Consider the following 17,096-nt stretch of genomic DNA (forward strand, 5'->3'; position numbering starts at 1 on the left):
CCAAAACCTGATTACATAGTGTTCCATCCTAGTCACTGACATTCCTGTAGTCTGTAAATACCAGTAGTAGCAACACATACACACTTTATAACTAAAAAAAAACAAAACTCCAATAGCACAATACAAAAATGTCCGTGCACCACGCTCAACAATAGAGCTTGCTGCTCTATTCTTTGGGGGGGAAAGAAAAGACAAGAGCATCTATAGTAACTGAATTTCAACAATTAAATTTAAAAAAAATAGTTTTTTGAGTGGTTAATTTTTTAGGTAAGGAAATTTTGCAACCTTCAGAAAGCTACATTATGCCAGCCTGCAGGGTTTTCTAACAGGGGAGATTTCTTAGGAATTAGGCTTTATCTCTGCAGATGAAAGTACTGTCATGCCCTGAAAACACAACAAGATTGTGCCAGGTTTGTACTTGGTTTGAAAACTATCAGGAGATTCCAGGGTAATTTGATGTAATGATTAAAACAGTGTCTAGAAACCAGGAGACAGAAAGTTCAATTCCTGCCTTAGGCATGAAACTAGCTAGGTGATCTTGGGTCAATCACTTCCTTTTAGCCTTAAGAAGAAGTTATGGGCTAACCACTTCTAAAAAAAAAAAAAAAACTTGCCAAGAAATTTGAAGAGACTTGTCCAGGAGTCAAGACTGATTTGAAGGCATAAAACAGGTTAACCAAAAAGTTGGAAAACATCTTAGGAAAAGGAAGTAGCAATTTATTTTTACGTTTATAAAAAACTTTCCAGTATAACAAAATGTAAAATAAGATAAAGAGAGTAGTCTTTATAAATTGCTGGGATTTTTCTCCATAGAATAGAATTAAGAGTTCTTTGTTACATTAATATTTGACAAGCTCACAGCTTTGTGCCTGAAAACATTGGAAGAAAATTCTTTGGCATAATGCTGGAGAAACTAATTTAGGAAAGTAATATTTATTCAAAAAATATAAGAGGAACAATTCAAAGTCCTAATTTTTTATATGGCAGGAAGGATTTGGAGAAGGGTAGTTAAACCTAATCCAAAACTCTATAGTTTAAATTACTATTCTGCTACAGCAAATTCATATCTGAGAAGAATTAAATGCTTGCGGGGGAAAAACATTTTTTTTGTTAAATGTAACCTAAATATCTTGATTCTGGGATTGTGAACTGTTCACTGCAGTGCAATTTTGCCCCCAGACAGCTGAAGTGAAACCTAGTGAGCATACTAGAACTGATTTCTAAACAACTGTACACTATTTATTTGCAACAAACATGTCACTGCACATTACACAAAAGCTTCTTAGAACATTTGAAGGGAAGAAGTGGGTTAGAGTTAAAAAAAATATATGACTCATAGGTAGGAGAAACAGATGCACAAAGTAATCAATACCAAAAACCAAGCTTGCTACTCCATAGTAGGCATCTAAATGTTTTGTTCAAGTGCCAACATTTCAATGATGTCTGCTAAAGGAAGAACTATCCTTTCATGATTGAAATAACCATTCTGGTAAATGCGCCAACTGTGACATTGTCAGACAAAGGCTTGAGATACAAAGGAGATAAAGGTACACAAAACCAGAGGTATTAAATTGTTAAATAGATAAAGCATACTCAAAAAGTTCTTAATAGGGTTCCTTTCAGATTACGTCATTTAGATACAGAGCCGTGCACATTTTTAGATCAACCCTACATTCATGGTAGTGATTTGTGTTATCATGCTGAGTCCCATTATAATAGGGAAGAATAATAATCTCTTTCAATTCTCAATGAACACTTTATATAAAGTATTATTATTCAAGCCAGTTACTATCCATTCAAAACTTATCCCTGATGAAATTGGTGCCAATCTCTTTTTACTGGAAAAAATGCTAATTTTAATTTCATTGTTAAGCGAAATGCGGTAAAATAATCATCTTTTAAACACATATTTTTAAGGAGTGTGTGTGCTGCACTTAAATAAATCAATAAAAATAAAAAAGCCAGTTGGTTGCTCTAGCGTTTACTTAGAACAAGGTGAGTAAAAGACTAGGAGAATGAAGAGGAAGTTACAGTTGTCAAGAGCAGATGAAATACTTGCTGTTGGAATGAAGTTGTGGAATGCTGCTTAGTGGGGTGTGGTTAGCTCACATCATGGTGATATGATGAAGAAATCTCTTAGGGTTTCCTTCATATCAACTTCCAACTACCACTCCACATGATTTTTAAACTGTAAAATGGAATGCACCGTGTGTCCCATTAAATCCTAAAGCTTTATCATGTTTTGGAGACCTATCCAATGATCCTCCTGGTTTCTCCATCCACCAGGAAATGGTAGTGATTATTAGATTTCTGACAGCTGAATTAGCAATATTGAAATACCTGAATTATTTCTGTATAATTAGCTTTTAATGGGAAACAGCATTCTCTGCCCACACAATGCATTAAATAGACACATTCACTAGTTTTAAATAGAGATACAAAACTCCCCTTTCTAAGCCAATTGTGTAGTTTTCATAATAAAACTCAAGACTTAACTTGAAAGTCAAGAATGTTTGCATCTTAGTGGAATGCATGTATAATTACGTACATAATTAAGATAATGTTTTCAATATGGACGCCATCTCATTTATATTTGTCATCAAATTGCTTTGTTCCAATCTCAAGAGAGAGAGCTCTGAAAGCTGCTGTTCAAAAAAAGATAGGGGCCAAATATCTCCATTAAATAATTTTGAGTACTTATTTCAAATTATAATTTCTCAGGATTGTTGGAGAAAAGCCATAATTAATTCAGAATAAAATTCCTTTATGTTTGCAACATAGAGATTATTGTAGAAGACAATAACCAGTTAATGTAACAACACACATCATCTCCCTTGATAAATATGCTTAAGGTTGATTTATATTGACAATATTTAAAAGAACCAAAGATGATTGTTTCTTAAATAAGTTATGCAAATCTTTGGGACTGAATATTATGCATATTGAATATATCAGTTTAAAAGAAAAAAATGAAAATGAAAGCACATTAGTTTTCTAAACACTAACATGGCCAGCTCACTACTATTATTATAAAAGTAATATAAACTTGGGTAATTTCAACATTTAAAATGTTATTTTATAGTGAGACCTTTGCATTAGATTTCGTAAAATGAATTCGAGTATTTCTCAGTCTCAGGTCTGCAGTAGTAACTAATATTACGAACATCTGCTTTTACTTTTTCAAATGTCTAAGTCTCTTTTCATTCATGTACTCTTGCAAATTCCAAATTGAAATATAAATCATGGTCATAAATTTGGCATAGCTATTGAAATATTTGCTTAGAAGGTGAAATTAAGGTGTCCAAACATGAAATAAATGCACTGATGAAATATGATATTTTGTAATTTAGTTCATATTATTTGCTTCAAAGAGTAATACAAAACCTTAACTTGATATATGAATACAGATCATGTTCAAATTAGACAGAGTGCATATAATTTTGGATGAAATGGTTCTAAATGGTTGCATTGCAGAAACCAACAAAACCAGAATTCTTGCACCTCTTTTGGTTCTTGATAAAATGGCAGAAACCTAGAAGAAACAAGCCAGAAAATAATATTGTACATATTTGAAAACATTCTTCAAATAAAAAGGACAGTTTTTGAGTTTTTTGCCAAATTGTGAATAATTGTTTTCAGACTAAAAGATTACTTAAGCGAATGTTTAGCACTCATCATCTTCTTGTAAAATTACATTTTTTGCTACCATGCCAAATGTTTTTGAAGTTTGTAATATGCTTAAGGAATTAATCTTTAAATATAAATATGGATGTGTGTGTCTTTATTTATTGATCATTTATCTTACCACAATCAAAAGCAGCTTCTTTGTGACTTGCAACAATAAAAAAACAATAAAAATGGAAAATATAAATCTCAACAAAACAACAACAAAAAACATATTTTACAAATAGCATCTGGCATCCGCCTATAAACTACCTGAAGGAAATCGGTGTTGAAGAGCTTCTGAAATGAAATGAAGTGACTGAAGTTGGGGGCCAGACATACTTCCTGCAGGAGGCCACTCTTCAGACTGGCCTGAAGTCGGACCTCCCCAAAATGGAGGACGATCATCCACTTCTCAAAGAGGTTGGGCAAATTCAATGGAGAGAGGAGATCCTGAAGGTAGCCCAGCACCAAGCCACAAAGAGCTTTCTAATTTAAAACAGGACTTGGCATTGCCAGCAAATGGGTGTAATACATGACCACCAGCAAGCACCGAGGCTACTGCATTTTGCACCAACTGACGCTTCCACTGATCTTTAAAACCAATCCCATGTAGAACACTTTGCTATGTGCATGATGATGAGGTCATAGACTACCAGTCACATCTGTTGCCCTCAGACAAGTCATAATTGGTCCACTAACAGGAGCCAAAGTCTACTCTGGCCATAACTTTTATGTAATGATCCAGAGTCTTGAGGCCAGGAAGACACCCAAGTTGAGGACCTGCTCCTTCAGGGGCAGAAACAATACACAAGGACAGAGGAACCTTGATGTACAGACAATAGGTCTGTTTTAGTAACATTCAATTCAAGCCTTCTCTTCCAACTAAATCCTAAGTTTCCAGGCTTTGAGACAAGCTATTGACAGACAGCAGCTCTAGTGGGGCTTGAGGTTGTGACGAGCAGTTTCCAGGTGAGTTCTCCCAAAGGCTCCATATAGCTATTAACTAATGGAGGAAAGACCTGACTCCCTTCAACATTCTGCAAGGGAGCAGCCAATCCTCCTCCCCAATCACCACTGATTGCAACTGGCTTATAAGAATGAAACCACTGTAAAACTGTGCTCCCTTTCTTCAACCCCAGCATGTAGTCCATCAGGAAAGCCATTGAGAGGTTTAAAAAGACTAGGATGCATACTACCCTTATCCAGGCCTCAACGTGGCTGCTGACCAGTTATCAGTGTTGTTGCTGTTTGAAACCCAGGGCTGAATCCTGACGACGGAATATAGTTTTTCTAGCAGGTGTTCCAGAACTACTATTTCCATGTTTGTCAAAAAGGCAAGTATATGTGATAGTTGTCCGAAACCTCAGAATCCATAAAAGTGGCACCTTTTGGAGGAATGGAACTACTTAATAAGGGATGGAAAGTAATTAGCTGATAAAAGGGGAGCTACTTGAGTTTGGCTGAGCTTTCTTTTTTCTGTCAATTAAATAAATATAATTTAGGCATAAACACTGGAAAAGACATGCGACTCGGTCTTTTCCAATCATATTCTAGGACTCAGGAAAATGACTCCGCTGTAATAGAAAGTAGAAAAGTAATTCTTGCAGTGGAAGAACTTAACCAAGAGGGTCCCCAAGTGTCTGTATTTCGACCACTGCTTTTTGGTTTGTTCTGAAGGGTGAAGAGCAAAGTAGCTCAATCTGCTGATGACAGATAATTTTAATTTGCTTAGTATAACACAAGGTACCCCCCAAAAAATGTATAGGATGTTTTCAAATTCTGGAATAAATATTGAAATTGCAGGTAAGCAAGGATAAAAGGATCTGCTTTGGGACAAAAAAATGTTTCAAAAATGTTGAGAAGATACAAGTTGCAGTGACTGAATAGAAAAGATGCTGACATTATAAACTGCTCAGAAAGTGCTGTAAGGCATTATGGAGTGGCATATAAGTCTAAGTGATATTGCTTTTTCTATTTTAGTATCTTAAATGAGAAATATGGGCATTATTCAATCCATTCAAAAACTATTAACATAATTTATTGTTTCTGTATTGTTTTAGTACAGCTAAATTATTGGTTAATACTTTGATGGGATTATTTTTCTGTATAAAGGGGATCCTATCCCAGATGATAAAAGAACATGCATGCATTTTAATTACAACTAGTGCTTCTGAACTAAAAAGGCAAAAATATATATAAGTAACCATTTCAGCTGCTCAACAGCTCTTGTCCCTTTCTTAACTTTTTGAAATTTGACCAGGATAATACACACACCCACCCACACCCATGCAGGTCTTGGCGTATTCGGGTCTTTTCCCGTGTTGAATAACTTGGCGACGTTTCGACAAGGTCCCACTTGCCATCTTCAGGCTGGTGCTTTCGGCTTTGTGCTTGTGCAAGCCAATCGTGATCGGAGTTGCCATTTTCTATAAATATTCGTGGGGGTGTGTGGAGTGCTGGCTTTGTTGCTGTAAGTGGGTTGGTTGGCTGTGTTGTTACATCTTGATTAGTTGATGGAGTTGATGTATGCAGATTAGTCGGCTGTTTTGTAACATCCTGTGTGGCTGAGGTACTAGCTGTATGCCCATTAGTCTTTTGTGTTGTAACAACCTGGGTAATGGGCTATGTGATGACATCCTGAGCTCTAATGTAGTGATATCCTGAGTCCTGTGCTGCAACATCCTGGGAGGTTGGCTGCGTTGGAACATACTGAGTCTTTGCGTTGTAACCGCCTGAGTTCTGTGATGTAATGTCTTGAGAAGATGGCTGTGATGTAACATCCCGGGCTTTGGTTTGGGTCCGTGTTTGCGGTCTGGCCATGTGTTCATGGCAAGTGTCAGTTTGCTTTGTATGGGGGTTGGAGGGGTGTGTGCAGCAGTTGGTGATGCCGCCATGGTTTGGCTTCTGGATGGTGGTTGCATTTCGTCTATGGGATGGGTTTGGGTTTGAGTCTGGTGAGGATGATTAGTGGTGGCGTCCTGTGTTGTTCTGGGTCCGGTGCTTGTGCGAGCACAAACATGAAGCCAAAGGCACCAGCCTGAAGATGGCGAGTGGGACTTCATCAAAACGTCGCCAAAATACTCTCAATCTTACACGGGAAAAGACCCAAATACGCCAAGACCTACATATATGCATATGTATGTATGTATGTATGTATGTATGTATATGTATGTGTGTATGTATGTGTGTATATATATATATATACACACACACATATACATACACACACACACACACACATACATACACATACATACATATGTTTGTATTACAGCATTAGCACTTCCATTTTTCATTTTGTTGTTAATAGCCTCCCAACAAAAATGTTTCGTTCACAATTGTAAACTGAGTTAATAAATCAAGCTATATCCATCTTTTCTATTCTGTATTCTCATATTACTGACCTTGGAAGGATGGAAGGCTGTCAACCTTGAGCCCCATCAGGATTGAATTCCAGGCTGTGGGCAGAGCCTGCAATACTGCTTTCTAATTACTGTGCCACAGGGCTCCTGTTGTTAGTTTATAATCTTGGTAAGATCACATTTGGATTATTGTAACCAGTTTTGGTCACCACGATATAAAAAAGATATTGAGACTCTAGAAAGAGTGCATAGAACAACAAAAAGGATGATTACGGAACTGGAGGCTAAAACATATAAGGTTTCCTGCCTAAGCAGGGGGTTGTACTGGAAGGTTCCTTCCAACTTAATTCTGTCATTCCATTAAGTTTTGAATGCATTGGGGGAACTAGTAAAATACTAACCAAAGACTTTTGTACGCTGCAAACATTTTAATGATTATTGTTGAGCATACACAATGAAAATCTTCTTTTTAAACTTCAAACTGCAACAAGTTAAATAAATGTTTTTAATATACAAAGAAAATACAACAAAGTAAAACTTGTTTTAAATGTGCCTTGCACCAGTAACCAGTGTCTTTTAAAAGCTTTATTGTTGAGTTACACGCGCACACGCACACACACACATGAACACACATTTGAGGATTTGGATCTTTATAGCGGGGTATTTAGAAATCAAAATATATTCCCACTTGAAATAATAATAAACGGTTGTGCATGATTATATGCAAATACCCTACCCCAACACTAGAATACTCCAAAAGTGCAGGCACCATTAAAGAAAGGAAAGAAAGCTTGAGATGCCCATTGACTAAGTTAAGGAAGCAGGTTTCTGACCATTTAGCTTCAAGCCAGGAAAAACAAGGATCAATGATGGAACTGTAGTGTACAGGGTATTAAATGGTAGACTTTACACAAATGCACTGTTATAAATCTTGACTCAGTAAACACTGGAAATCTGCAGATCTGCTCTTTGGAACAGTCAAACATTTGCTTCAGCTTCTGGTTGCACAAGCCCTTGGAAGCATCACACACTGTTCTTGCCTTTTTCTTGCTGGCTGTGTAATTCATTGGGATTTGTTTTGACATTAGCAGCTAACAAAATTATTCCATGTGTTTTCAAAGCCTCATGGATAGGGGAAAAAGGCAAGTCTCGTTTGAGTACAGCATGGAGATTGTATTTTCTGCACAACAACACAGGAGGCTTCACTAGGTATGAATGCAAAACCAGTTTGAGATATCCCATTTCAGAACTCAGTTCAGTTGAGATGAAAGCCTTTCTCCATGGTAGCAGCTAGGAGGCGTTCTCGCATAATCTCTTCAGAGGAATACTCAGGCAATTTAAGATAATGCACACAGGTATTCACAGATGGGTAACTTGCATCTGTAGCATCAACCTGTGAATAAATATCCATAATGTAATTTAAAAAAGAGAACAGAGACTATACCATGCACTTCCATTTCAGTGTAAACATTTATCAACTTGGTAAGCATCAGATCCCTAATCAGCATTTCAGAAATTTGGGAATTATAGCCCCACATTTGGAAGGCATCCATTTGAAGAAGCTTTGTTTAGATTCCACTAGTTTTAGTTGTTGTTGTTGTTGTTGTTGTTGTTGTTGTTGTTATTTCCCTTGCATAATGGCCAAATCACTATGAAAAAGTATCTGGCACAAGCCAGACAGAAGCAGATTTCTGAATGAGTTAACTCAAAGACAACTTCTTACAAAAATACAACTAGACGCAGTACACACAGACAAGTTGTAAGATGTTCCTACCTTGCGTACAACAGTGAGACGAGGATGTAGGTTAGCCAATCCTCCTGGGGGAAGTGTTGAACAACCAGTTGTGAATTGGAGGAATGCTTTTCTTTCGTCTGAAGACATGCCACATAAAACTCTTACAAATCTCAGGAACCCAGGGCTAAAATAAAACACATCATCAAAGCAAATAGATAAATACTAAATTTAAAAACCAACTATATAGATCCATTAAAAAGAAGGATCAAGGACCCCAAAAACCACAGCTGAGTTCTGTAAGTAACTTGGCTTCATGCCAATTTTAAAGATGACAAGCAGCACCTTAAATTATATCCATAAGTCACTGAAAACCAATGTAGTTCACATAACTAGTGTTACAAAGGTGTTGTAACGTATTGTAAGGCTGCTTCCAAATTATATTATTAAAATTGTCTCTCCTTTTTATTTAATAATATATTAAACTTGTATGTCACCTGACTTCCAATGACTCTGAGTGGGTCTCAACAATCAAAGTAATTACAACAAAATCAACCAAAGACAACAAGTGTTATACACATATCACTTTCTTATGATAAAAGCATAATGTCATATGACCACATCACTTAGTAACAGCAATCCCAGTTTCTTTTGTTAAGTAAGGAACACAGGTCATTAAGTAATCTCCTCACAACTTCCTTCCAGCTTCAATTAAGTCAATAGGGAAGCTGGCAAGGAATTACAAATCCTGTACAGTTCGCAAACAGGCTGGTGTGTGGATAAGCGGCTGGACATGATGTGGTGCTAAAGCTGCTGGGCCCAGGGAACTGGGAGGACGTGTGGGAGTGTGTGCCATGCAAGGGCAGGCCGGCCAGAGTGGCTACTGCTGCTGGAGATGGGTACATAGATGGAAGCCACAGGCAGGCAGATGAATGTGCTCTGGAGTATGAGACTCTATAGTAGGTGCGGAAGGTGCTGTGGCCCTGCAGGAGAAAAAGCCGCAGGAGTAATTTGTAGAACTGACTGGTGACCTTTGCTGGCTTCCCCAATGATTTTTTTTGTGAGGAACCGCAGGGCAAGTTGCAAAGAGTGATCATGTGATCCTCCAGAACACTGTCAGCACGCTAAGTGTGAGCTGGTTGCCAAAGGCCCAGATCACGGTCATGTGATTGCAGGGTTGCTGACCGCTAACAGCCTGACTTCAAGGATGGGTTGTAAGTATCACTCATTCAGCACCATCATAACTTCAAATGGTTGTAGAATGAGTGGTTGCTAACCAAGTACTTGAACATGCCCATCATTGATGGCACCGCTGTATGCTAGACCAGTTGAAGCTTCTCATTGATCTTTAAGGCCAGCACCATGTAGAGCATATTGTAGTAGTAAAGTCACAAGGAGTCTAGAACACAAACAGTGGTCTGATTGAGATAAGGGTGCAAGTGATGTATCAGGTGCAAAGGTCTTGCTGGCAACAATTGACACCTGGTTTTCAAGCAGGAGCTGAAAGTCCAGAGAGGCTCCCAAATTTTGCACCAACCTTGAAGGGAGAAGTGCCACCCCTCAAAGTTCAAAGATGGAATATCCCAGATCTGAGTGGTCCAAATAAACACACTTGGTATTGAAAGAAAGGGGTTGGACATGTTTCCTCCCCATCTGGATGTATGTTGGGCTGAGAATGAATGATTGACTCAAAGCCACATTGCTGATTTTTATGCCTATGGGAGGATTAGAAGTCAAGGTCTCCTTGTTTCTAGTCCAACATCTTAACTACCACATCCAACTGTCTCTCTGATCTACAATAATTTTCAGAATATCAGAGTATTAATACTCAGTCCAACATAGAAAACTAAATATATCCAAGCCTGCTTTGGTTAACCACTGGGAAGATAGTATTGTGTTTAGAATTGACAGGCTCTATTTACTTGTTCTTACAAACTATTAGATTTCAACAACATTGGAAGATTTCCAAAAAAACTACAACATTGGCAACATCTACTGAAAGCAAACAGACCTATAAAAATATGATATTTACTGCTTTCACATAGTGTCACAAGCCACTGAGAGATCAAGCACCACAAGGATATAAGCATTTGTATCAAAGGAGATGCTTTTACAGCTTCCTAAAGCAGCCAGATGGGCATGAAATAAACCATGAGTAATAGGGCTCAAACTGCAGAGCTTTCCATCTATTTTGTGGGGAACTAACAAGCTGAAATGTATTCAAAGTAATATTGCAAACAAACAAACAAATCTCTACACAATTCACCTCATCAAATTTCATCCGTATAGGTAAGACATGATCAAATGTCAACAACTTGCAGCAAAATATTGCAAGGCAACTTGCAGCAGCCCACAGGGAGACCTCTCAAAAGGGAAATTAATGAAACATCTTTCATTGTAATGATAGAGTATAATATGAATGCTGTGCCACCTTTATTGCCATAACGTAAATTCAAATGTGAGCTCTTAAGCATTCAAATCAAATTCCGATCTTCCTTCACCGGCACTCCAGGCATCTTTTTTGTCACTTGATTTTCTAGATAAATTAAGGAGCCTCCTAGAATCAGCAAATAGGAGGAAGGATCAGGGAAATCCTGTTAAATGATTTGGCTGTCCATTAGTTTGATACAACTGTCTACCACAATGCTAGGAAAATTCCAAAGCACATACCAGAATTCATCTGGATCCATGATACCTGAGGCAAACTACCTTAATCAGTCTTCCCAGCATGCAGAGGTTCTTTACAATAAGCCACATCAGAGCACCAACCCCAAAGGACTCTGAGCAAGCCTATGGCTGACATGAATTTTTTTCCTCCACTAGGGCATAGAGGATGGAATCTCCCGGCATCAACATCAAGCAGGATTCCAAACCAGACTGACAATAAGATCAGATTACTCTGGAAGAAACTCACTTGTATTGCGAGTTGAGTGGAATATGAACAGGATTCTTAACGGGTTCTTATATCGTATACTAACATTGCACTATCTCGGAAACAAGAGCCCTGACACCACCATTTTTTCCTGGAGTGTTATTATCACTCCCACTGTCCTGCCATTGTTCTCACTAGCAGTGAAAGACCTGAAACTCGGGAGGTCAGATTTCTGATCAATTTAGAAAGCAAGAAACAGCTGAGCTGAAGCACCACTGGTAACACTTTCTTTGATATCTACAATGCAGAAGGGGGTTATTTGGATTGTCAAATCCAAAGATATCCTACAAGGGTAGATCAACTTCTGTGAGCAGTTTCACATCTATCTCTCTTTATCACTTTATCACTAATATTTTGTCAGAATCTGCCATTCTATAAAACTAAGACCATTGTTTCCCTATCTTTCAGTCTGGAATGAGAAAGGAGTTCATATCCTTCCAGGTATTTAAAAGGGTGCTACTATAGCTCGCTTATCTTTTCTCAAAGCTAAATATACCTACTTTCCTCAGTCTTTCCTAAGAGTCAGTTTCCAGCCTCTGAATAATCCTTGGTACTGTTCCTTGCACCTGTTACAGTTTGTCTGAATCTCTCTTATGATTTAGTATCTAGAACTAGACACAGTATTTAAGATTTGATCAAGGCCAATAAACTGTTTTGGATGTTATTTAATCAGCATTAATTTGTTAACAAAGCTCTGAATTTACTATAAATCACATATCTACAGATCATAATCCTGTAACATTATGGATTATAGGATTCACATTTCTTTTATTACTACATTCCCCATTTTAAGGCACACGTTTTGTTTTTTCCTACCTAAAAATATTTGTAGTGTGTCAGTATTATTTTCAACTCATTTCTTTACCTAGCAGGTTTTCTATTTTGAGGGTCATTTATTTTAGCTCCCAATCAATAATTAAAGCAGTGAGAGGTCCTTGGTGCTTTCTAAACATGGGTTTGTTTGTTTTTTGCAGACGTTTCATTATCCTAACTAGGTTTGGATTTGGATTGGATTTTATTCAATTTGTAGGCTGCCCTATTCCCCGAAGGGACTCAGGGCGGCTGAACAAAAGCCAAGGGAGGGGAAATTACAAAAAGTGAGACAAAGACAAACAAACAATACAAACAGTTTAAAAGCACAACAGACACAGCAAATTCGAGTAGGGCTATCCCAGGCTTGCTGGGACAGCCAGATCTTCACGGCTGTCCAGAAGGCCTGAAGGGTGGAGAGGGTCCGAATCTCCACGGGGAGCTCATTCCAAAGGGCTGGGGCAGCCACAGAGAGGGCCCTCCTCCGAGTAGTCGCCGGCCGACATTGGCTGGCAGATGGAATACGGAGGAGGCCTAATCTGTGGGATCGAATGGGTCTATGGGAGGTAATCGGCAGAAGGCGGTCTCTCAAGTACCCAGGTCCAATACCATGTAGGGCTATAAGTAATAACTAGCACCCTGAAGCGTATCCGGAGACCAATAGGTAGCCAGTGCAGCTCGCGGAGGATAGGTGTAACGTGGGTGTACCGGCGTGCACCCACAATCGCTCGCGCGGCTGCATTCTGGACCAGCTGGAGTCTCCAAACACTCTTCAAGGGCTGCTCCATGTAGGTAACATTATCAGTAAGGAACGGGGTTTGCTTTCAATTTATCTAGTGGCTTGCCCTGTCAGCATTGGTGGGAGTGGTCTTGGCAGCAGTTTGCTTGGGCTGTTTACTGTTCAGAATACCCCAATCAAGGAACTGCCAAAAGACTAACAGTAAACCCCATTCCTTACGAGCACTGATGATGTTACCTAGTTTGCCTCATGACCCATCTGCATGAAAACAACCAAGCTCAAAGGGCACCAAAGACCCTCATTTCAATCCTGAGCTACAAATATTCTCCTTTATCGTTAATTAAACAGTAATTAGTAATAATTTTACATAATGTACCTCCTTCCTAATTTCTTCAATTACTTTTGGGATTTGAAAGTATTTAAGACAAAATCTGTATATTCTTAAAATTCTCCAAGATCATTTCACATAGCAAATCAAGTTAAAAGTCAGAGATTAAATCTTTGATAAATAGGATGCATTAAGTAAAGGAAAGCTTCTTAGGGCTCTGTCTATAGAAGGAAGTTTACGATGAAATTGTAAAAAAACCTTCAATCACGTGAAATAATGTGCACTGCTTAAAATAGTGTCTCTGTGTGTGTGTGTGTGTTTATAAATTTACTACTTATGAAAATGTAGGTATTTTGTGATGGGAAATTCCTTGTAAGATAAAAATACGAAAGTGTAATAAGTAAAATTTCACAGTTGTAATGGTTCTGGATTGATTCCTTTCTTCTTTTCCTCCTACAAACCATTATACTTTATGACAAAATCTTAAAATTAATAGAAATAATAAAATTATTTGATGAAGTACCTGTCTCGAGTGTAGCCAAGTTTAGGTTCTGTGTAGTTGATTATATCTTCAGCTGCCCAGGATGGTGACTGATTACCACAAAGAATCATCTGAACTTCTTCATGGCTAAAGGAACTTAGCTTTTCCATTGGAAAGACTCGATTGAAGCCGTCTTTATAGGGGGAAAAAAACAAGGCAAAAGTGAGCATGCTTGAAGAGGTTTATCAGAAAAAATAGTCTTGTTTCTTTTATTTTAATACTCTCCTTGTACAAGTATGTTGGCAAATAATCTCTCCCTCCCCCCCTCTCTTTTAAAAACCAGTATAGAACCCAATTCAGCAAAACTTTAGAAGACCTAGGAATGTTTTTAAAAGTTGTTTTTCTTAGTACACTAAGATAAGCTTCCTTATGAAAGCTGCCTTTGGTGAGATGAATGGCACAGAAGCTAAATAAATAAATATTATCATTTCATCACAGTTAACTTAGGATTTGACTCTCTATATGTTGAAGACTCCATATATCCTTAGTCACTGGTCATTCTACAATTACATGAGTCCGAAATCATCTGGTACTGTTCTGTCCCAAGCTTCTACAATATATAAGGATGCAGACTTGGCTGTCTGCCACAACTAAGGAAGGAGATAAGCAACCCTTTGGCTGGGAGCCCAGAAAGCTATCTCTATGAAACAAAGCTTGAACTCACGAAATTCTCTCAATTTTTCTCTACGGCTGGATCAGTAAATTGTTGTTTCCTGCAAAATTCCCCTCCCGTCGCCCCACCTATAAGCTCTCCGGGAGGGGCCAATCAGTAGCCACCTGTTCCTATTTCTTTCTGTGACCCTTTTTTCAAAGCTGCTGCCTCCTCCTTGCAGCCCTATGCATACGTACGTCAGGGACAGCCTCCCTCTGTTCTTCCTCACTGCTCCCTGACTCAGGCGCCACTTGGTGGCCAACAGGCCTCTCTAGTCACTGCTCTGACTCTGAACACCCCACAGAGTCTTCCTCAGCCTCCAGGGCAGTCCCATAGTGTTCATCGCTGTCAGATTCCACCAACAGCTCAGCCGGCCACAGTTGGGCCACAACAGGTACCCACTAATTTTAACTGAAAAGAATATCCTCTCACTAGTTTATTTAGAAATTCCAGCTAAGACTTAAAAGCAACACCTCCTTTCTTGCCCAGTTCCCCATATCCCTTTTAAGTAAGAGATTTATGTTCTTATTTGTCAGTAATAAACAATTACAAACCTCTGAAGGCATCCATTTGTTTCTGTATGCCAGTGTGCATGCAAAAGTCAAACATCATATCCACATATTCTTCTGCATTATCCATGGTTACCAACTATAATGAGATTGTCAATGAACAAAAGGAACTCATGTTACATTACAGAAGATTTTAAAGGAAATATTGGACTCTGCTAGAGTGCACGTTTGTGAAATATGTGTAGTTTTTATAAATAGCTGTTCCGAGTACAGATTTTTAAAATATATTTAATAAAACCTCTAATTGGCAACAATCCTAAAGGATTCAAGGCATTGAAAACTTCAAAAAATTTAAATGTCATATTTATATAGCCAACCACTTTCTATGTTATGCTATACTGATGCCTCCCTGAATGCAGGACAAAGACATTAAATTGTCTTGTTTTAAACTAGCTTTCAAAAATACAAAAGAATTTGAACTACACAGGGAGAGATTTCCAGAATAAGAGGTACTATAGAGAAGGCCTGTTATTTCATCTATATCCCATATATCTTGAGGGGGTGGGGAATGCTCAAAATATTGACTCTCTAGATCAGGGCTGTCAAACTCCTGGCACATAGGCTGGATGCATCATGTGCTAGCCATGCCCCTGCCCGGTTGTGTCACGCTGCCGTGATGTGATTTTGACGCCCCTGCTCTAGATAACAGGAAGAGATGTTGATATTGCCCAACCAACTCTGGGCACCTCATGAAACAGAAAACATAAATAAATATAATAAACTAAGCCAGTACATTTCAAAATAACTACAACATAATTACATGGTAATTTCTCCTTGTAATCCAAACAACGCATCAGAAAATTTAATCAGAGGAATCTCATCTACTGTGGCCCAAGGCTTGAAGGAAGCCACCTGTTTATGTCTCATGATTAGGCCTAAATAGTCCCCGAAAAGCTTCCAGATACTTCTTCCTCTTGAATCTTCCAAGACTTCAACATTACAGCATTAAGGTTTTCCTCAAAAGTATTGATTTTTTCTTATATCTAGTGCTTACACCCTATTTGCCACTAAAATGAGACAGGAAGAGTATGGGTCAAGCTTACAGATAATGGTGTTTTTCACATTAATACCCTAGCATTAACATCCCTAACAATTCCTCAGATTTCACATATTTCAAAGAATTTCATATTATAATACAAGATGTATTATAATATGGACAATGGACTATTCTGCACTTGAAATGGGTTCATTAAATTAAACTAAATTTAATAACTTAATGTAATTAATAGTTTAATTCAATAATTTTTGATCACTACTAAATTCCCATATTAAAATTATTTACTACCTCATCTTCTCCACCAGGCTTGAGATCCACTGCTGTAAAGCCATAAACTCTGGATGAAGGGCAAAACTGGAAATTAAGACTATAAAACAAAAACAACATTAGTATATTATAAATATTTTTTACAGTTAACTAAGTATCAGGAAGCATCACAGTATTTCCATGATAATAGTCACAGCAATATGGATTCATAAATAATATCACATTCATTCTTACATACAATTGTAAGAATAAAACTTTATCTCTGGTGAAACAGATCAAAAATCTATCTAACCCAATATTCTGATTCTCAGTATCTTCAAGAAATTCCAAAGAAGGCTGAAAATTGTATTGTCTCATTATTTCTTCTGAGATGAATAGAGACCCAGAAGTTCTGAACTAGAAAATACACCTGCTGTTTATGATTAAAGTTCTTTATAAGATTTAAACTAGATAATTCTCTAAAAAATCCGTCTTTTGTCAATTGATTTTATCAACTAATTG

The 17,096-nt window shown here is 37.9% G+C and overlaps 2 protein-coding genes across 13 annotated transcripts in view; one reads left to right on the forward strand and one right to left on the reverse strand.

Moving 5' to 3' along the window:
- The window catches only part of AP4S1 (adaptor related protein complex 4 subunit sigma 1), a 31,730-nt gene extending 27,055 nt beyond the window's left edge, over window positions 1–4,675 (forward strand). Inside the window, exon 6 of the mRNA XM_014068146.2 lies at window positions 3,408–4,675. Within this exon, the coding sequence (XP_013923621.2) occupies window positions 3,408–3,536 (129 nt within the window). The 3' untranslated portion in view covers window positions 3,537–4,675. The remainder of the gene's footprint in view (window positions 1–3,407) is intronic.
- A 2,844-nt stretch (window positions 4,676–7,519) lies between these two features.
- HECTD1 (HECT domain E3 ubiquitin protein ligase 1) overlaps window positions 7,520–17,096 on the reverse strand; it is a 72,614-nt gene continuing 63,037 nt past the window's right edge. For all 12 annotated transcript variants that reach the window (XM_087723324.1, XM_087723349.1, XM_087723330.1 and 9 more), the window contains 5 exons: window positions 16,617–16,695; window positions 15,317–15,410; window positions 14,093–14,243; window positions 8,803–8,947; window positions 7,520–8,421 (listed from right to left, as the gene is read on the reverse strand). In XM_087723324.1, the coding sequence (XP_087579450.1) occupies window positions 8,284–8,421; window positions 8,803–8,947; window positions 14,093–14,243; window positions 15,317–15,410; window positions 16,617–16,695 (607 nt within the window). In that variant the 3' untranslated portion in view covers window positions 7,520–8,283. The remainder of the gene's footprint in view (window positions 8,422–8,802; window positions 8,948–14,092; window positions 14,244–15,316; window positions 15,411–16,616; window positions 16,696–17,096) is intronic.

Source organism: Thamnophis sirtalis, unplaced genomic scaffold, assembly GCF_051295495.1.
Source record: "Thamnophis sirtalis isolate CommonGarterSnake01/CBP01778 unplaced genomic scaffold, rThaSir2_p1.2 scaffold_1, whole genome shotgun sequence".
Lineage (NCBI taxonomy): Eukaryota > Metazoa > Chordata > Lepidosauria > Squamata > Natricidae > Thamnophis > Thamnophis sirtalis.